Source organism: Panthera leo, chromosome A2 (assembly GCF_018350215.1).
Source record: "Panthera leo isolate Ple1 chromosome A2, P.leo_Ple1_pat1.1, whole genome shotgun sequence".
Classification (NCBI taxonomy): domain Eukaryota; kingdom Metazoa; phylum Chordata; class Mammalia; order Carnivora; family Felidae; genus Panthera; species Panthera leo.
In genome coordinates, this window is record NC_056680.1 from 90359854 (window position 1) to 90382050 (window position 22197).

At 36.7% G+C, this 22197-nt stretch overlaps 1 protein-coding gene across 2 annotated transcripts in view; it reads right to left on the minus strand.

Annotated features, from left to right (window-relative positions):
• ABCB1 (ATP binding cassette subfamily B member 1) overlaps positions 1-22197 on the minus strand; it is a 217708-nt gene that overhangs the window by 145524 nt on the left and 49987 nt on the right. For both annotated transcript variants that reach the window (XM_042916931.1, XM_042916940.1), the window contains exons 8-14: positions 17973-18097; positions 9418-9589; positions 7267-7380; positions 7039-7149; positions 6734-6859; positions 6421-6624; positions 5929-6099 (exon numbers count right to left, since the gene is read on the minus strand). In XM_042916931.1, the coding sequence (XP_042772865.1) occupies positions 5929-6099; positions 6421-6624; positions 6734-6859; positions 7039-7149; positions 7267-7380; positions 9418-9589; positions 17973-18097 (1023 nt within the window). The remainder of the gene's footprint in view (positions 1-5928; positions 6100-6420; positions 6625-6733; positions 6860-7038; positions 7150-7266; positions 7381-9417; positions 9590-17972; positions 18098-22197) is intronic.

A 22197-nucleotide genomic window follows, 5' to 3' on the forward strand; every position in this document is an offset into this window, starting at 1 on the left:
GAGTTCATGGAATTGCCCCTTGGGGACAAGGGAGCTGGCAGGCGCCATTTCGCATAAACACAGAGTCACCTGCAGGAAGCACCGCAGCACCAGCACAGGCTGCCTGACTCGCTTACACCAAGCTCCACACCCCTGTGCTCTGGCAGAACTGTCCTTTTCGGTCAAGCGTGTCTCATTCCCAGTGCTGTGGACCCCTTCCCCAGAAGACTAGGACAAGCCCTTGCCCACACCATGTCTCTAAAGCCTGGCGTTTTAAAGGTCAGCAGGCTTGGCTGGGATAGAGCCAAGAGGTCACTGTGCTGCTCCTAGAAAGAAGGCAGGCAAAAACCCTGGAGGCAGACAGTATGGAAAGAGCAATCTGAAAAAACATCTGGGGTAAACTGTGAGGAGATTATCCATTATTCTTGAAGTACGTCCCTGTCAGGCAGCATTCCTCGAGATGTGTCTCTGGGAACAAAGGAGCTGTCTGGCTGGTGCCACTTCCCTCCCCGGCCCCTCAGCATAAACAGAGAGCTACCTGAGGGAAACAGCTCAGCTCAGACAAAGGCTGCCTAACTTGCAGCCTTGAAACCAAGCTCCCCCTCACCATGCTCTGGCGGGACTGCCATTCTAAGTCAGGCTTGCGTTACTCTCAGAGTGGCGGGGTCCTCCCCGAGAAGACCAGCACCAACTCCTGCCCACTCTACGTCTCCCAATCAGAGAGTTCTGCAGGGCCTCAGTTCTGGGGAGTTGGTATGAAGTCTCACTTCACAAGCAGACCAGAGCATACCTAGTTAAAACCACATTCAGGCCAAGGATCAAACACTGCCCACAGCAGACAAGAAGAGCCTCTGCAGATGCCTGGCCTGAAGGATAGAGCAGCCAAAACACAATAGCAGAGCACACATAGCACAAACCAGAGACACTCCCTGAAGCACCAGGCCCTGGATACTACATGACCACTTCTTTATAAGGTCATCATTTTCAGAAGCAGGAGACATAAATGGCCTTTCTAACACAGAAAAGAAGGCAGACACTTAGAACATACTAAGACAGAGGAATTTATCCCAAATGAAAGAACAAGATAAAGCCATGGCCAGAGAACTAAGCAAAACAGATATAAGTAACATGCCTGATGGAGAATTTAAAGCAACAATCATAAGGATCTTCACTGGGGACTTGAGAAAAGAAGATTTCAGGGAGATCCCTACCACAGAGATTAGAAACAGGTTTGATGCAATGAACAGCAGGCTGGAAGAATCAAAGGAATGAACTAGTGACCTAGAAAACAAAATAATGAAAAATAATAAAGCTGAACAAAAGAGAAGGAATTGTGGAATATGAGAACAGACTTTGGGAACTCAGTGACTCCATCAGACATAGTAACATTCCTATTATAGGAGTCCCAGGAGAGGAAGAGAAAAGGGGGCAGAAAAATTATTTCAAGAAATAATAGCAGAAAAATTCCCTAATCTAACAACAACAACAACAACAACAAAACCAGACATCCAAATCCAAAAGACAAAAAGAATTCCTATTAAAATCAACAAAAGCAGGCCAACACCAAGACACACTGTAATTAAATTTGCAAAATACAGTGATAAAAAAAAATCTTAAAGGCAGCAAGAAAAAAAGTGTTAACTTACAAGGGAAAACCCATAAGACTAGCTGGAGATCTCTCAACAGAAACTTGGGAAGTCAAAAAGGAGTGCCAGGATATATTTAAGCACTGAAAGGGACAAATCTGCAGCCAAGAATACTCTATTCTGCAAGGCTACCATTCAGAACAAAAGGAGAGATAGAGTTTCCCAGACAAACAAAAACTAAAGGAGTTTGTGACCACTAAAAAAGCCCTGCAAGAAATATTAAAGGGTACTCTTTGAGTGCAACAAAGAGACCAAAAGTGACAAAGACAAAAAAGGATCAGAGAAAACCTCTAGAAACAATGACAAAACAAGTAATAAAATGGCATTAAATACATCTCTATCAATAATTACTTTGAATGTTAATGGATTCAACACTCCAATCAAAAGACTCAGGGTGTCAGAATGAATAAAAAAAATAAGATCCATCTATATGCTGCCTACAAGAGACTCATTTTAGAACCAAAGACACCTACAGATTGAAAGTGAGGAGGTAGAGAAACATTTATCACTTAAATGGATATCAAAAGAAAGCCAGAGTAGCAATACTTATATTGGATAAACCAGACTTTATTTATTTTTTCAATATATGAAGTTTATTGTCAAACTGGTTTCCATACAACACCCAGTGCTCATCCCAAAAGGTGCCCTCCTCAATACCCATCACCCACCCTCCCCTCCCTCCCACCCCCCATCAACCCTCAGTTTGTTTTCAATTTTTAAGAGTCTCTTATGCTTTGGCTCTCTCCCACTCTAACCTCCTTTTTTTTTTTTTTCCTTCCCCTCCCCCATGGGTGTCTGCTAAGTTTCTCAGGATCCACATAAGAGGGAAAACATATGGTATCTGTCTTTCTCTGTATGGCTTATTTCACTTAGCATAACACTCTCCAGTTCCATCCATGTTGCTACAAAGGGCCATATTTCATTCTTTCTCATTGCCACGTAGTACTCCATTGTGTATATAAACCACAATTTCTTTATCCATTCATCAGTTGATAGCCAAATTATGGAAAGAGCCTAAATGTCCATTGTTGAGAGTGCTGCTATAAACATTGGGGTACAAGTGCCCCTATGCATCAGTACTCCTGTATCCCTTGGGTAAATTCCTAGCAGTGCTATTGCTGGGTCATAGGGTAGGTCTATTTTTAATTTTCTGAGTAACCTCCACACTGTTTTCCAGAGTGGATAAACCAGACTTTAAAACAAAGACTGAAAAAAGAGGCAAAGACGGGTATTATATAATCATAAAGGGGACAATCCAACAAGAAGATATAACAATTACAAATACTTACGCACCCAACATGTAAGCACCCAAATATATAAAACAATTAATAACAAACATAAAGGAACTAACTGAAATAACATAATAATAGTAAGGGACTTTAACACCCACTTACATCAATGGACAGATCATCTAAACTGAAAATAAACAAGGAAACAATGGCTTTGAATGACACACTGGATTTGCACTCTTGCTCTCTCTCTCTCTCTCTCTCACTTTGTCTCTCTCAAAATAAAATTAATAAACTTAAAAAAAGAGAAAAACCCACAGCTAATATCATCCTCAGTGGGAAAAAACTGAATTTTTTCTCTATGGTCAGGAACAAGACAGACATGTCTACTCTCACCACTATCATTTAACATAGTACTGGAAGTCCTAGCAACAGCAATCAGACAGCACAAAGAAATAAACAGCATACAAACTGGTAAGGAAGAAGTAAAACTACTTGCAGACGACATAATATTCTATATAACCCAAAAGACTTTACCAAAAAACTGCTAGAACTGATACATGAATTCAGTAAAGTTGCAGGATACAAAATCAACATGCAGAAATCTGCTGCATTTCTATATATCAATAATGAAACATCAGAAAAGGAATCATCCATATACAATTGCACCCAAACCAGTAAGATACCTAGGAATAAATCTAACCAAAGAGGTGAAAGACTTGTACCCTGAAACTTTATAAACACCAATAAAACAAACTGAATATGACACAAGGATATGGAAAAACAGTCCATGCTCATGAATTGAAAGAACAAACAGTGTCAAAATGTCTGTATTACTCAAAACAATCTATAGATTTAATGCAATCCCTATGAAAACACCAACAGCATTTTTCACAGAGCTAAAACAAACAATCCTAAAATGTATAGGGAACCACAAAAGACCCCAAATAGGCAGAGCAACCTTGAAAAAGAAAAGCAAAGCATGAAGCAACACAATTCCAGACTTCAAGTTATATTACAAGGCTGTAGTGATCAAAACAGGATGGTACTGGCACAAAAACAGACACAAAGATAAATGGAACGGAAGAGAAAACCCAGAAATGAACACACAACTATATGCTCAATTAATCTTCAGCAAAGCAGGAAAGAATATCGAACAGGAAATAGACAATTTCTTTAACAAATGGTTTTGGGAAAACTGGATAAATAACCACATGCAAACGTATTAAAGTCGACCACTTTCTTACACCAACACAAAAATAAATTCAAAATGGATTAAAGACCTAAATTTGAAACTTGAAACCATAAAATTCCTAGAGCAACAACAGGTAGTAACCTCTTTGACACTGGCCACAGCAACTTCTTTCTAGACATGTCTCCTCAGCCAAAGGAAACAAAAGCAAAAATGAACTAACAGGACTTAACTAACAGGACTTAAGCTTACATAAAAAGCTTCTGCATAGCAAAGGGAACAATAAACAAAAAAGGCAACCTAAAGAATGGCAGAAGTTATTTGCAAATGGCATATCTGATAAAGGTTAGTGTCCAAAATATATAAACAATTTATAAAACTCAACACTCAAAAAAATGAATAATCCAATTAAAACATGGGCAGAAGACATGAAAAGACATTTTTCCACAGAAGACATCCAGATGACCAACAGACACATGAAAAGATGCTTAATATCACTTATCAGCAAGGAAATACAAATCAAAATCACAGTGAGCCATTACCTCACACCTGTCAGAATGGCTAAAATCAACAACACAAGAAACAACAGGTGTTGGTGAAGATGCTGAGAAAAAGAAATCCTCTAGCACTGCTGGTGGGAATGCAAACTAGTGCAGCCACTGTGGAAAACAGTATGGAGGTTCCTCAAAAAATTAAAAATAGAACTACCCTATGATCCAGCAAGTGCACTACTAGGCATTTACCCAAAGGATACACAAATACTAATTCAAAGGGATACATGCACCCCAATGTTTACAGTAGTATTAGCTATAATAGCCAAATTATGGAAATAGCCAAAAAGTATCCATCAACAGATGAAAAGGTAAAGAAGATGTGGTATATATATACAAAGGCATATTATTCAGCCATACAAAAGAATGAAATCTTGCCATTTGCAATGACATGGATGGAGGTGAAGAGCATTATGCTAAATGAAATTCAGTCAGAGAAAGACAAACACCATGTGATTTCACTCAAATGTGGAATTTAACAAACAAATCAAACAAGCAAAGAGAAAAAGAGAGGGAGGCAAACTAAGAAACAGACTCTTAACTATGGAGAACAAACTGAGGGTTGTGGGAGGTTGTTGGGGGATGGGTGATGGGGATTAAGGAGAGCACTATTTTGATGAGCACCAGATATATGGAAGTGTTAAATCACTATATTGTATACCTGAAACTAATATTATACTGTAGGTTAACTAACTGGAATTTAAATAAAAACTTAAAAAAAGGTCTTCACATTCCTTGTCCTCACAGAACTAGCCTGGTTACCAATACATGCCAGAGACCAAGCACACAAGACTGGCACAGTACACTCAAATCTAATTTTGTGAACAAGTCATGTGAACTCAGGGAATGCAGGAAGGTCAAACCCTGTTGACAGTCAAGGAATTTTCATGGCCCACGTAAGTTTCCAACATCATCAGTTCTCTGTGGACAAGGGGTTTCTCATTTCCGGTAGTCTTCAATAGGTATTTACATCTTGGAAATTAAATGTGAAACTTCAAATTATATTTTCCTCTTGTTGACAAAACAGAAAGTCTAAATAACTGGGTTATCTCTAAAGTCAAATTTTCAAGATTGCAATGAAGACCAATTTTCATTTGAATCCGTATTTCTCATTGTTTAATTTAAAAAATTCCCAAGTACCATTCAGTCAAAATTTGTTCATTTCTACTTTAAAAAGGAGATAAATAGAAATTAAATGAATAGGTCCAAATAGGACTGAAGATTTCATTTTGATAGCTTAAAAGATCACTTTAGGAGTCATTGGAAATGTCCCTTTTTAAAAATAGTATTATGCTCATGAATCAAGTCAGTGTGAATTGAGGCTCACAGACCTTATCCAGGGCCACCTGAACCACTGCTTCACTTTCACTGTCCAAGGCTGATGTGGCCTCATCCAGCAGGAGGATCTTGGGGTTGCGAACCAGGGCCCGAGCGATGGCGATTCTCTGTTTCTGTCCACCACTCAGCTGGGCCCCTCTCTCTCCAACCAGGGTATCAAATTTCTACAACACAGAAGATAAAGGCGGTTAGCAAAAGAACAAGCTATCTCAGGTCACATTTTAAGATGGGAAGTAATCCCATAAACAATCCAAGGCCCACAGGTAATACAGTCCAGTTCCTTAAAATTTAGCAATAACCAACACCATTTTTTACAAATATGCCTACTACTAGTTGATGGTGCTAGAGCTTGAAAATCTGAAGGAATTTTGATCTTTCTTCTTAGAAGGATCATCTATTTTTTTAGTAGATTCCTAACTTCTTAGGCATTAGTCAGCATTCTATTCTTTGAATCTCTAGCATGGCAAAGATCAAGGAAGACTTACATTAGGGAGTTTCATGATAAAGTCATAGGCATTGGCTTCCTTGACAGCTTTCTCAATCTCCTCCATGGTGACATTTTCACGGCCATAGCAAATGTTTTCAGCTATTGTAGTGGCAAACAACACAGGTTCCTGACTCACCACACCAATGATTTCCCGAAGATATCTCACATTTATGGTCCTAATGTCCTGTCCATCAATACTGACCTGAAATAAAAAGTAAGTGTGATTTCCATGCACTGCAGATTTTTAATGTGAAATCTGCAATGGTAACTGCTGATTGCTGCAGCATCTAGTTCAGCAAGAGTCACCTCACCATGCCATCTGTGGGGTCATAGAGCCTCTGCATCAGCTGCACTGTCGTGCTTTTCCCACAGCCACTGTTCCCAACCAGGGCCACTGTCTGCCCACTCTGAACCTTCAGGTTGAGGCCCTTCAAGATCTAACAGAATGAATGAGAAATAAACTTAAGGGCAATACACAGATATTGGGACTATGAATTGACAGTTCAAGTCAAACCTAGGGTTAAATATACATTTCTTTAAAATCACTAAAAGAAAGTATCAGAGACTCCTCATCCAATACATGGTGGAATCGCTCATGAATCATTTATCATTGTACCTTAACTTCTTTTCGAGATGGGTAACTGAAGTGAACGTTTTTGAACTCCAGATTTCCCTTAATATTATCTGGTTTGTGTCCGTTCTTCGAATAGCTGTCAATACTTGGTTTCTAAACAGAATAAAATTTCAGAAGGTTTTTGTGGAGAGTTGGATAAAGCGATAAAGAGGCTGACTTTTAATTAGAAAAACATTTAGAGAGATGTATCAATGGCTAGCCCAAACTTACATTATCAATTATCTTGAAGATTTCATAAGCCGCTCCTCTTGCATTTGCAAATGCTTCAATGCTTGGGGATGCCTGTCCAACACTAAAAGCCCCAATTAATACAGAAAAGAAAACCTGAAGAATGTGAAGGAAAATCATCAAGTTACTTAGTGTTTATTACATTTTTTTCCATACATCTTCCTTCTAACATAGCTAATTAAATGTTATTTTTATTTTTTTCAGCTAATTAAATTTTGAAATGGCAAGGCAACTTACGAATACTGGGTGTTAAAAACATTTTAACAATTTAAATACTTTTAAAAAATTTTTTAACTTTTTATTTATTTATTTATTTATTTATTTATTTATTGTTGAGAGAGAGAGAGAGAGAGGGAGGGAGGAGACAGGGTGTGAGCAGGGGAGGGGCAGAGAGAGAGGGAGACACAGAGTCTAAAGCAGGCTCCAGGCTCTGAGCTGTCAGTATAGAGATTGTGTGAGATCATGACCTGAGCTGAAGTCGGATGCTCAACTGACTGAGTCACCCAGGCGCCCCTAAATATTTTTTTGATTTATAATGCAGAATTAGTCTTACTTGCTCAGTGAAACAATGATATAAATTCCACAGGACCAAAATATAATAATAATTCTAGTATATATTTATTTAATGGCTAAGAAGTTTGGTTTAGATCATCAGCAGGGTAGAGGGGAGACAAACATCAATAGGAGTGTTAGAAAACCAAGGTCCAAATTTGCAAAAGTACGCAGGATTCTGTCTGTTTTCCTTACCTGGCAACCTCAGAGTTGTATCAAATGAAACAGTATATATGAAAACATTTTGTAAATGATAAAGCATACATCTAGGGCATTATTCTTTATCGGGTTGTCTTCTTTCCTTCTAACAGACTGTGTTCCCTTTGAGGTCTGATAAACAGGTTTTCTATTTTTCATTTTGCCAAAATGAAAATGTTTTTCTTCAGGGTTACAGGCAACTAGTATCACTATTCATTTCTTTCTAAGTCACACAGATATTATATTACCCAATAATTTACCCAGAAGGAGTTTTGCTAAGTGATTCTATATTCATTTTCTCATGTTAGGACTTACAACTACACTGAAAAGTTATGGCAAAGTATTCCTGCCATTTTCATCTGGCAAAAGAGGTAGCATAAACTTGAAGTCTAGGTGGCTACCCCAAACCACACAGCTAGTAAGTGGCACAGCTGGAATTTGAACCAAGTCAGCCTGATTTCAAATCCCATGTTCTTACTCATATTCTGCACACTTCCAGTTTGTGAGGCAGATCTAGGATCAGTGAACACAGGATTTTAAACTGCTTATCGGCATTACAATTAAGTAGAACACATTTCTTATTGCAACCTAGGTTCACCAACATTACTATCCTAATAAAAGCCTTTTGTTAAAAGCCATTCTTAACTAAATAGCCTTGCACCTTTTGGATGAGACAATTATTATATCCACATTACAAATCTGGTTCCTGAAGTATTTTAAGGGACTTAACAAAATATGGTCTGGGTACTAACAATATACCTGTGCTTGGCCTACGAAAAAGGAACTGGGTCACTCTTCTAACTATGTGCTTTATTAGATCAAGATACAGATTGAGCTTGGTTTATGAACCATTTCACCATTTTTAAATAAAAAAGGGTAACATCAATGGCAAGCTTTCTGTGCTTGTACAAAGGTCTGTAAGGCAGAGAACCTCTAAACAGAATTTTTTAAGGATGGGTAACAATTAATACTTCCATAATTTCGCAAGTTGGACTAGCTGTCATTCAAAAGAATTTGAAAAATAGTTAAACTGTGTATTTTGCCATTTGTTGCTGTGAAGAGTAAATCAGAAAATAAAATCAAAATGCTTAGCATTGAGCCTGACACAAAGAAATAATCTCAACAAATGAAAGTTCATGCTACAGAGATTAGTAATGTTAGCATTATTTAGGCTGCAAGAAAAAACTGCGCAAGGGATCTGCAAAAAAGACAACATTGGTTACTCAATACATCTAATTGCCTTTCCACTTTTAATCTAGTAGCACATGACTCTTTGTATTAATAGTTCTTCAAAATCTATTCTCCAACATCATTCAAGCCAACACCACTCAACTTCACTGAAGTTTTTATGAGAGATTCACTTCTTAACAAAACATCACTTACAGTGAGTACTTGTCCAATAGAATATTCATGGGAGAGGACCAAGGAGGTCCCGTACCAGAATGCCAGGGCGTATGATGCATAGATCAACAGGAAAGCAATACCGATAGAAATGTTGGCTGTGATAGCTTTCTTTATCCCAATTCTTTTAGCTTCTTCTAAGTTTTTGTTGTACCTGGGAGAAATAACAAAAACTATCACAAATACTCATAAATCATAAGAAATGAGCCAAGATAACATGATGGTTATGAAGTACTTAGAATGTGCCCAGCCCTGTTGGTAGGTGTTTTACATGTATTTTCTCCTTTTGTCCACACGTTGACCCTATGATGTTAGTATTATATTAATCCCTTCTTGTAAAAGAGTAAACTGAGGATTACAGAGATTAAATAATTTGGGGGAAAGTGTTACAAAAGGTTCTTTCTGGCCTTAACAATAGTGAAATAAGGGAAATTATGTTTAGCAAAACTTCCAGAATTTGCATTATTTCATAGTCAAGACAAAAATAGAAGCTATGAAAACATCTGTTTTTCCTTCATAATCTGCACATCTTTTAAATTAAATAATAAAAAGCAGATATAATGCTAGAAAGTGCCCACCACAAGGAAATCCCTTAAATCTCTGAATGTTTAAGGAAACATTAAGGAAAATTCTTCTTCTTTTTTTTATGTGGGCTCCATTAGCTTATCTCCATGTCTCTTTTCTTAAGAATCTCTGTAAATATATAATCAATGTAAAATTATTAGAGAAATAGGATAGATTATAATTGAGTCTTAAATCTGTCTTCATCCTTTTTAATCATATCTCCCTGGGAATTTAGAACATTGCCTTGCAGGAGGAAAAAGTTCATAGCTACTGAAATGAAAGAACTTACTTCCATATAGAATTCATATGTTGAGGTCTTTGATCTGTAAAAGCATAACTACATAAATATTATGTAGTATTATATTTTCTTTGGAGGATTCATTCTGTTAGTTGGAATGTACAGCCAAGGTAAAGTCTTGCTCCGGTAAGAGCATGCCTTCTTTCTTGCCTTCATGACTTTTTTTAACTAGCTACTGTACTAATTAAAAGCATGACAAATGCAATTTACATGACTACTATGTCTACTAAAGACGGAACTTAAACAGAACTTTAGAGTAATAAAATAGTAAATTATTAGAGTTTCTCTCTGCAAAAAACCCTAACTTGCCACTTATAATCTTTGAACAAAAACATTATTTTTGAGTAACGTGTTTCAATGGTTGATCTATCTATCTATCTGTCTATTTCCCACTTTTTGAGTTGACCGAGACAAAAGACATTACCAGGCATGGACAATACATGATTACAAATAAGGAACTTTAATGCACATGACCCACACCTTTATTGTTATTTCCTTTACATCAGTTCTTGCTTACCGAGACTAATGCAGAAATCATTTCAATGACATGTTGTGGTACCATGCAGCCAGAGGAAACACTTTCACAGGAAGAAGCAACAACAAGGAAGAAAATCATTTAGATACCAGAAAAGAAAATGAAAAATGGAAGAGGGTAAGGAGGAAGGAGAAATCGACAATACTTTTACATAGGCTTTTTGATTAGCATTTTAATAAAAATACCACACTATAAAACCAGATAATCAAATCTACTCATTAAAAGCATTAGTATGAGAATGGTAATTAAAGTGACACTCCTAGAATGGATTAAAGATACACAACAAAAACAATGATATTTTGAAAAAAAATTCTTAAATATTATGAAAATATACATCAGTGATATAAACAGCCACTTACAAGAGCAAGAAACAATTTTAGTTAAGCAAGAGAAATAAATACTAACAGGTAGGACATACACAAGAGAGGAAAATATCATTTTAAAATTAGGAGAATAAAGCTATTCTTATACTACTGAGTTGAATTTCCTTTTAAACTCTCGTTAAATTTCCTTTCCAAGAAAGCCAGCTTCCTCCTGCACCTGTTAATTGGGAGAGAAAGTCAAACTAAGACCTTAATTACCTGTCAATGCAGAAGCAGAGAAAGGAAGGGAAAGAACTAAAAAGAAAACTGAAGGGTTACATTTCGTCTAAATATAATTTTAGCAATCCTACTTCCAAATTATATCCGAAATCTAGGTACTTCTCTCCCCTCTCTTGCCTGCGGTCTACCTCAGGCCACCATAAGCCTTTTCACCTGGGCTACAACCACAGCTGGTCCCTGTTTCCAATCTTTAACTGCTCTCCTCCAATCACCAAACCAATTACACACAGAGAAATGATGTTAACATATTATGTGGATACTCATTCCTTTGTTAAAACCCTGAGCCCTTGGAGTAAAATCCTACCTCCTCACCATAACCGCCGCTTCCTTCAAAAGCCTTTCCATCTCCCCTCACTCAACATAGCTCCAGGCATGTAAGCCTCATTCGTGGTATTTTCTAGAATACATCAAACTCTGCCACCTCGGGAAATTTGGAAGACTCTTCTATCCCTAATCCCACCAGGGCAGGCTTTTCCTAATCCCTCAAGTCTCAGCCTAGATGAAATATCCTCAGAGAGGACGTGACTGCCACAGCCTTCCCTGACTGCCATATTTAAAGTAAATTTTCCCTCCTTGCTATTACAGCACACTCCTTGATTCTTTCATAGTACAATTTAAAGGTCTGGGGCGCCTGGGTGGCTCAGTCGGTTAAGCAGCCGACTTCAGCTCAGGTCATGATCTCGCGGTCCGTGAGTTCGAGCCCCGCGTCGGGCTCTGTGCTGACAGCTCAGAGCCTGGAGCCTGTTTCAGATTCTGTGTCTCCCTCTCTCTGACCCTCCCCTGTTCATGCTCTGTCTCTCCCTGTCTCAAAAATAAATAAAACGTTAAAAAAATTTTTTTAAAGGTTGATAATTTAATTAATTTCATCAATGATTTCTTTTTTACCTTCTTTTCTACTTTCTTTCCTTCCCTTCTTCTCCATCTTACTCTTTGGACTAAGGATCATAAGAGGGACAAGGTTTTCCGTTTCCAATTCACTACTGAAAACCTAGAGCCTAGTGCAGTGCATGTGGTAGATACTGGCTAAAACTATTGAATGAATGAACTTTCAAGAAATGGCCAACCTGGAAAGAAACTTATGCCAGCATGTTGGAGTCCTGAATCTACTCTTTATTTAAAGGCAAAACCAATTTCCAATTTGCCAGCAGAGAATGTCCTTTCAAAGATACATGCCAGTAACTAATGTCTTCTGAATGAATGATGCCACACAAAAAAATGAATCTTTGAAAACAGCTGTGTACGCCCATTTGCTTATTCTTATAATAAAAATTTGATCCCCATCTTCTTTAGGTAAAAAAAAAAACCTTACTGTGCCTAATTAATGAAAACAGTTAAACTAAAAACAACAACAAACACCTCAATTTATTTAAACTTTTACCGAACTAAAATAATCAGATTTATCTAAGTTCTGAAGATTGGACTTGACTATCATGATGTCCTTTCTCTCCTTACCAATGTTATTTACATCCCATACATAATTATAATTTTTATTTCTAATAATACCTTTTTAAAAATTATCCTATTCATCAAATTTAGGATGTCATTAATTGTAAGAAGTTAGTGTTATTCTGTTATTTTATGTAGCATTAAGGAATTTAATAGCATACTTCAGGGGCGCCAGGGTGGCTCAGTCAATCAAAGCAACTGACTTTGGCTCAGGCCATGATCTCATGGGTCGTGAGTTCAAGCCCCGTGTCGGGCTCTACACTGACAGCTCAGAGCTTGGAGCCTGCTTCGGATTCTGTGTCTCCCTCTCTTTCTGCTCGTCCCCCATCCGCACTCTGTTTTTCTTTAAGATAAACAAACATTAAAAAAATTAATAAAAAAAATAGGACACTCCATATACAGCTGGGAGTCAAAGGGCTACAGCCTCAGTATAGTAAGCACATGCCCCAGGGAAAGTGACAGCAAGGGAACTTGCATGTCTCAACCCTGGCATCAGGTAAAGGGAGGAAAAACAACTCCCTGAGAATCAGAACCACAGGCAATTACTCATGCAGGTCTGAACTATAAATTCACACTGCCAGTGTGGTTCAAAAACTCCTAGACATATAATTTAATGTAAGGTGGTCTCAGGTTAATAGTGTCCCCAGTGAATGGCAGAAGCAAACACAAATCCTGCAAGAACTGACTTCAATCCAGACCCACAGCAACTATAAGATGGCATTGATTGTAAGATTTATCTCAGTTTCAGAACTGTGAGAGAAAAATGTGCATCTTAGAATTAATGACATTTTATATGTTTTCTAATCATTCATTGTTGCTTCACAGCAATTTTCTCTGAATTGTGATCAGGTACCCAGAGATCTCACTGAATATTATTAGTCTGCAGAGGCTACTGGAATTTTTGTGCATACAATCATACCATCTGTGAATAATGACAGTTTTGCTTCTTGTTTTCAATCCTTATAACTTTTATTTCTTTTTTTTCTTTTCCTTTTATTATTCTTACTCTTACTTATTTCTTTGGTCTTATCTAGAACCAGTTCAACACTAAACAGAAATAATGCTAGCAGACATACTTGTTTCATTCATCATTTTAAGGAATGCTTTTCACATTGCACCATTAAGTATGATGCTTCCTATACATCTCTGGTATATACTTTTTATTGAATCAAGAAAATCAATTATTACTCCTGGTTTTATGAGTTTTTGTCATGAATAATACATAATTAATTCTTTTTCACCATCTGTTAATATAAAATGCTTCTTCCTTTCAATCTGTTAATATGACTAATTATATTAATAGATTTCCTAATGTTAACCATCTTTGCATTCATGGGATAAAGCCAGTAAGTTCAAGATTTCTTTAATCTGATGATATTTTTCACATGGATTTGTTTAGCTAATAATTTATCTACACCTTCTGCATCTATGTTTTAGGTTAAACTGCTTTGTAATTTTCCTTTCTCACGTATCTGTCTTATTCTGGCATCAAAGTTACACTAGCCTCATAAGATGAACTCACAACTTGCTATATATATTTCTTCCATTCTCTGAAACAATTTCTATGAGATAGAGTTATCTCATTCATGAAGTTTTAGTAGAACCTTTCTGTGAAATTATCTGGACTCTGTGGGTTTTGCTTGTTTATGTGTGTATATAAGGGCAGGAGTAGAGATTTTAAACTTTGGATTCAATTCCTTTAATGATTGTTGGCCTACTCAAGTTTTCATCCTCTCAAGTGAGAGTTTTAGCCTATATTTTTCTAGGATATTGTCTACTTCATTAGGGTTTTATAATTTATTAGTATGAAGCTATAGTTTTAACTTTTTTTATTTTTAAAAATTGACATCCAAATTAGTTAGTATATAGTGAAGCAATGATTTCAGTAGATTCCTTATTGCCCCTTACCCATTTAACCCATCCCCCCCCACAACCCCTCCAGCAACCCTCAGTTTGTTCTCCATATTTATGAGTCTCTTTTGTTTTGTCCCCCTCCCTGTTTTTATATTATTCTTGCTTCCCTTCCCTTATGTTCATCTGTTCTGTGTCTTAAAGTCCTCATATGAGTGAAGCCATATAATTTTTGTCTTTCTCTGATTAATTTCACTTAGCATAATACCCTCCAGTTCCATCCACATAGTTGCAAATGGCAAGGTTTCACTCTTTTTGATTGCCGAGTAATACTTCATTGTGTATGTATATATATACACCACACTTTCTTTATCCATTCATCCATCAATGGACATTTGGGCTCTTTCCATACTTTGGCTGTTGTTGATAGGGCTGCTATAAACATGGGGGTGCATGTGTCCCTTCGAAATAGCATACCTGTATCCCTTGGATAAATGCCTAGTAGTGCAATTGCTGGGTCGTAGGGTAGTTCCATTTTTAGTTTTTTGAGAAACCTCCATAGTGTTTTCCAGAGTGGCTGCACCAGCTTGCATTCCCACCAACAATGCAAAAGAGATCCTCTTTCTCTGTATTCTCGCCAATATCTGTGGTTGCCTGAGTTGTTAATGTTAGCCATTCTGACAGGTGTCAGGTGGTATCTCATTGTGGTTTTGATTTGTATTTCCCTGATGATGAGTGATGTGGAGCATTTTTTCATGTGTCGGTTGGCCATCTAGATGTCTTCTTTGGAGAAGTGTCTATTCATGTCTTTTGCCCATTTCTTCACTGGATTATTTGTTTTTTGGGTGTTGAGTTTGATAAATTCTTTTTAGATTTTGGACACTAACCCTTTATCTGATATGTCATTTCCAAATATCTTCTCCCATTCTGTCGGTTGCCTTTTAGTTTTGCTGATTGTTTCCTTCGCTGTGCAGAAGCTTTTTATTTTGAGGAGGTCCCTGTAGTTCACTTTTGCTTTTGTTTCCCTTGGCTCCAGAGACATGTTGAGTAAGAAATTGCTGCGGGCAAGATCAAAGAGGTTTTTGCCTGCTTTCTCCTCGAGGATTTTGATGGCTTCCTGTCTTACATTGAGGTCTTTCATCCACTTTGAGTTTATTTTTGTGTATGGTGTAAGAAAGTGGTCCAGGTTCATTCTGCATGTCGCTGTCCAGTTTTCCCAGCAGCACTCGCTGAAGAGACTGTCTTTATTCCATTGGATATTCTTTCCTGCTTTGTCAAAGATTAGTTGGCCATACGTTTGTGGGTCCATTTCTGGGTTCTCTATTCTATTCCACTGGTCTGAGTGTCTGTTCTTGAGCCATGAAGCTGTACTTTTTAAAAATAAAATGTATTTTTATCTGTAGCAATTTTTTATTACTTTTTTTATTCCTGATTAAACTTGCAAAATACTTGGTTATTAGTCTTTTCAAAGAATTAGTTTATGGATTTGTCAAGCCTCTGCTTTTTAACATTTATTTTCTATTCAATTGTTTTTTGCTGTTTATTATTTCTTATACTTCCTTTACTCTGTTGTTCTTTTTCTAACTTCTTAATTTGGATGCTTCATTTGTTAATCTTCAGCAGTTTTTCATTTCTTCTACCAGATACTCTAGTGGTATCATGGAACTAGGATTTGTTTTTAATGTGAAATACTCAGTTTTGGGGAGACAGCACTCCTTAGCTCACAGAATTTTGTAAATTCAGATCCTAAGGGCACCGGAGAGTGAGTCTTGAGATTTTGATTTCTATGGGGAGATGCTTTCCCCCAGCTCAGAAACTGGGCAGAAGCAGAAAAGCTGTATTTGTTTCCCTATGTTGGTGGACATATTCTTTCTCTGGTCTACCTTTCCACTGAGAAAAACTGGAAAAGAATCTGAGCTCAAAACTTCCCTCTGTGTTTGCTCAAACATTAACTATTCAGAAAAGAGTTTTCTGAATCATCTTTTAAATAGTATGCCCTATGACTCTAACAGAGTATTTTATATCCCCAAATAATATTTACCCAACTGGTATATTAGATATTTTGTTTATTTGTGATCATCTGCACCTTTCCCCTCCCCTTGATAAAATTTAAGCTCCAAAAGAGGAAAGCTGTATTTGACTGGATACTTGCTTGACCATTAGGCAAGACTTCTCATTTTACTAGTCAGACATACTTTAAGGCAAAAGCAAAAACCTTACCAAAAATTGAGAGAGAATACAGTACTGCTTTCCTTTGAATAATGGTAGGTGCTTAGTCTCAGAGGGCATCTTTGTGGGTATGAAATATATATTATGAACACAAGTATACTAAAAACACATAGGTACACTATAAAGAATTATGCCATTAACACCCATGTCAGCACACAACTGAGGTCAAGAAACAGAACACACCAGAACCACAGAAGCCCCTTGCTATGAGTCTTAATCTAATTAACCATGTCTCATCTCCCCCAGAGGGGACTATTATTCTGACTTATAAAAATTCCCTTGTTTTTCTTATGGCTTTACCAACAATGTATAATGTTCCAAACAATATAGTTCACTATTCCTAATTTCCAAATATACATATGTTCATAACATTAAAATGCTCTAATATCAGAATAGTATAACATATATTCAATTTTAAATAAAGTCTGTCACTGTTTAGAAATCAATGGATCTGATGAATATTATACACTGCAATAAATTACTATCTACATTCTCATAAATCTAATAAAAAGGGACAGATGCAAGAATATACTAAACAACATATAATAAAGATTTTGACCTTTTGTACAAAGGTGCTTTTTAATTATATTTTTATCTTCCAAAAGCATCACATAACTGATTAGGTGCCTGGGCAAGAGGGGAAATGAACCACAGATTAAAATGTCTCCCTAGATCTTACACAAAATACCCATTTAGTCTTAGAGAACCAAGTATTAACTTGATGGGGAAAATTATCATCATATATAAAATATGTTAGCCTTAAGAAACCATTTCATTGTCACTACCCACCTAAGACATTCTAGAAAATGTTTTGAATTAGCAGATATAAGAGGAATACAACTAAAATTACAACTTTTCCAGAATATTAGCTATGCTGTACGACATCGAGGAAGCTATTAAAAAATATACACACACACATACACACCCTTATACTCAACACTGTCAACCTGAACGGCATATCAGATGACAGAGAACTTAACATTTCTAGCAACTTAAAAAAATAGACTCAAACCTTTCAAGTTCTTTCTTTTGTCCTCCAAAGGCAATCACAGTTCTAATTGCTGCTAAGACCTCTTCAGCTACTGCTCCAGCTTTTGCATATGCCAAGAGTTCTTTATCAGTAAATGAAGATAGTATCTGTTTAAAAATATAATTTCAGATCATTTGAAAATTTTTAACAAGTTAATTTTATCTTCTGTAAAAGAAACACAAATATATACACCAACAATGTTTGTATGTTAGTGTATATATAGAATAAAATCTGTCTTTCAACTCATCTTTGGTCATAATGTTCTATTTTTTTTTCAAATTTTTATTTAAATTCTAGTTAGCTAACAGACAGTGCAATATTGGTTTCAGGAGTTGAATTCAGTGGGTCATCACTTACATACAACACCCAGTGCTCATTACAAGTGCTCTCATCAGTATCCATCACCCATCCAGCCCATCCCCACCCACCTCCCTCCATCAACTCTCAATTTGTTCCCTACCTTTAAGAGTCTCTCATGGTTTTTACCCAAAGGGTACAAAAATACAGATTCGAAGGGGTACATGCACCCAATGTTTATAGCTGCATTATCAACAATAGCCAAATTATGCAAAGAGCCCAAACGTCCATTGACTGATGAATGGATAAGGAAGAAGTGGTGTATATATATATATATATATATATATATATATATATATATACAATGAAATATTACTCAGCCATCAAAAAAAATGAAATCTTGCCATTTGAAACAACATGGATTGAGCTAGAATGTATTATGCTAAGCAAAATAAGTCAGTCAGAGAAAGACAATTATCATATAATTTCAGTCATATGTGGAATTTAAGAAACAAAACAAGATGAACATATGGGAGGAGAAAAAAGAGAGAGGGAAATGATGTACTATTTTTAAGTATATATATTCACTCTATTAGCCACTTCAAATTCTTTTTGGACTGAGATGGCATACAATAAATTAAAATTTTTATTTTTTCACCAACTACCTCACGGATCCTCATCTAAATAAATAAAACGGAACTTTGGGGAGATTTTAAATTTCAGAAAAGAAGGTATATACCATAATCATAAAAACAGGGAAAAAAAGGCATTAATTACATCAAGGAAATATGGTATGAATTGAACACAGCAATTGCTAATTGTTCTCTGGAACAGAAGTATAAGGTGGGAGGCCAGCCACTGACACGTAAACTGGGCTCCCCAAGGGCCCTATTATGAAAATCGGATCAAGTGATATGGGCAAAGGACTAAGGTTACTATTTGTACCTGGAATGCTTATGTAGTCAGCCACCTAAGGGTTACATGTAAGCAATTAATAATAAAGTATTACACCCTTTCAATAAGTAATTTATAGGCATTTGTGGACTCATTTATATAAGTCATATCAGTGAAAAGCTCTAAGTGGTTTTGATTTTAACAGTGTATTTCTTCTTTTGCTGTGTGTGAAAGTAAAAGGAGCTGTGAAGGATTTAAGACGGAAACTGACATGTTGAGTTAACAAATGCTTGGCCATTCTACTGTAAGGAAACTCTGGTTAACCTGATCGATTTAGGAGCCGGTTTGCAGAAGCCAACCAACCACTGGTAAGACTAGCTGAGAACAGAGCAAAATGGGAAGAATTCTTGTGGTTGTACAAAAGGCATCAAGAGTGAACAAAAGTAACATCTGTGTGATGACATACCCTGAGATCTCCACACCTCTCATTCTTATGCTGCTATTTAATGAACATGAATCCCAGAAGAGAGAATACCTCCCTTTTTCCTTTTATCCAATCAGCTTATTCCATTCAACCTACATACCCTGTGACATCTTGACCCCTTATCCTTATATATACCCAACTGCAGCCCTTCGGGGAGGCAGACAGAGAAATTTTCTCTCACTTTCTTGCTTGATGCCTTATAATAAAACCCTTTTTCTCTGCCACAAAACTGGGGTCAGTATTTGGCTTGCTGAGCACCAGGCAACAGACCCTTGTCCAGTAACAAGAATGGGTGGCTGAAGGCAAATGAAAATCTATTAACTGTGTTCTATGTACAGATATGGTGCTGTATGTACCTATCTTCTTTGGTACCCAAAGCAATAACCCACTTATGCACTAGACTTTCTTGACTTCTCAAAGCAACCACAAAGAAGCAAAATTTGCCACACAAAATATGCCCCGACACATATTATTTTAAATTTGTTATTTTTAAGAAATTGCAAACACAGGAAGAAATCCAAGAACCAAGCAGAAATTAGCCTTTTGTAAGAACATATACATGTATAAGGGAAATCTCCATTTGTTTTTTTGTTTGTTTTTTGTTGTTGTTGTTGTTTTGAGAGAAAGAGTGCATGAGCAAAAGAGAGCGGCAGAGAGAGAGAGAGAGAGAGAGAGAGAGAGAGAGAGAGAGAATCTTAAGCAGGGGCCATGCTCAGCATGGAACCTGAAAAGGGGCTCAATCCATGACAATGATCTGAACCAAAATCAAGAGTTGGATGCTCAACCGACTGAGTCACCCAGGCACACATGGAAATCTCCATTTGGAAGAGTATCTCCCTGATGTGCCAAGACAAGGGCGAGACTTTAAATCTCTAGAAACTCGTATTAAAAGAGAAGACAGCCAAATACTTAAATCTGCATAACAACCTTACCCTTGCTTATTGTGCCTTTCCTAATAGGCTCCTATAACTGACACCCCAACCCCAAACACCTTCTTTTGTCTTTAGCTGAAGATGGTATTTAAGGTGATGGCTTCAACCATTTTGGGCAGTTATTCAGTTTTCCTTGGTCCCTCCCATGTACACAGGAAGTATACATGTTATTAAACTCTTGTTATTCTAGTGTTAATCTGTCTTACACCAATTTAATTATTAGACCAGCCAGAGAACCTCAAAGGGAAGAAGGGAAAACTCTTCTGCCCCTCCCGTCCTTCCTAGGGTTTCTCTGCCACACTTGCCAAAATCATTCACAGTGCTGTGTCTGAGTTAGTGTGGTCATTGCCATCCCTGAACAAACAGCTCTGCATAATGTAAGAGGCATAGGCAATACGCTTCAGCTATTTTTCTCTGTTGCCCTTGAAACCTCATCCCACAGTGATCACGAGGCAGACAAATACAGAAAGATTACCAGAAATATTTTTGAATTTGGAGTTTCAAAATATGCTATTTTAATTCACTGTTGATATATCAAGTACCATATCAATTACTTCAATAAACCTGGATCTTTTTCTCTTCTAAGACCTTCCACAAATATATATAGGCTTAGGAAGATTATGGTAGAATCTTAAGTGTTTGTTAGTTTCTCTTTGTTTTGAAGAGATCATGTCTTTTCAACAAAAAAAAAATCTCCAAACTATTCTCAGGAATATGAAAAATGAACTTTTACTATCCCTCTAATATAAAATTATGGAATGGTGATACTTCCATTACAAATAACCACATAAAGTATCACTTACTCATCCTTTCTTCCACAGATGGCCAATTTCTTAACAAAACTTAATTTTTTTAGTTTGAGACATGAAATTGCCATTTTAGTAAGTTAAGATGTGTAATATAGACAATTTTGTATTATTCAAACTAATACATTCAGAAGCAATATTTCTGACCAGATATTTTGATCTTTATCTTTCTCCCATTTTTCCATTTCTCAGTTTAGGTTTTTGTTTTGTATTGATATAATTTATATATGCTTTATATTTTTTTTAACTTTTCTATTTCAAGATAACTGTAGACTCACGTAGAGTTGTAAGAAACAACAGAGACAAAAGATCTAAAATGGAGTCACCTGTGCTAAGCCTCAAGCCAGCAAACCAAGACTTAGTATCTAACCTAATTGCAGTTTCAGCCTTTCCCAGGAATGTGACATTTAACCAGTCATTCTGAAATGACTTGATCAGTACTAATGAAGTCATCTGCATGCCCTTCCCCCAAAGGAAGGTGATCTTGACTGACACAATCTTTTGTTAGAAAACTTTCTCTTTCTGTCCTCTTCTGCGGATAAAAACCTTTCATTTATACAGCTCTTTGGAGATCCTTTCTATTTGTAGATGAGATGCTGCCTGATTCATGCTTCAATGAATAAACCCAATCAGATCTTCAAATTCACTCAGTTAAATTTTACTTTTCAACATACTCTTCATCTAGTGTTCCCCAAGAAAAACATCTTGAAAACTACAGCACAATATCCCAATCAGGAATTTAACATTTAACATTTATCTGTCAATGTTATTTTACATGCACTCACGTGCATGTG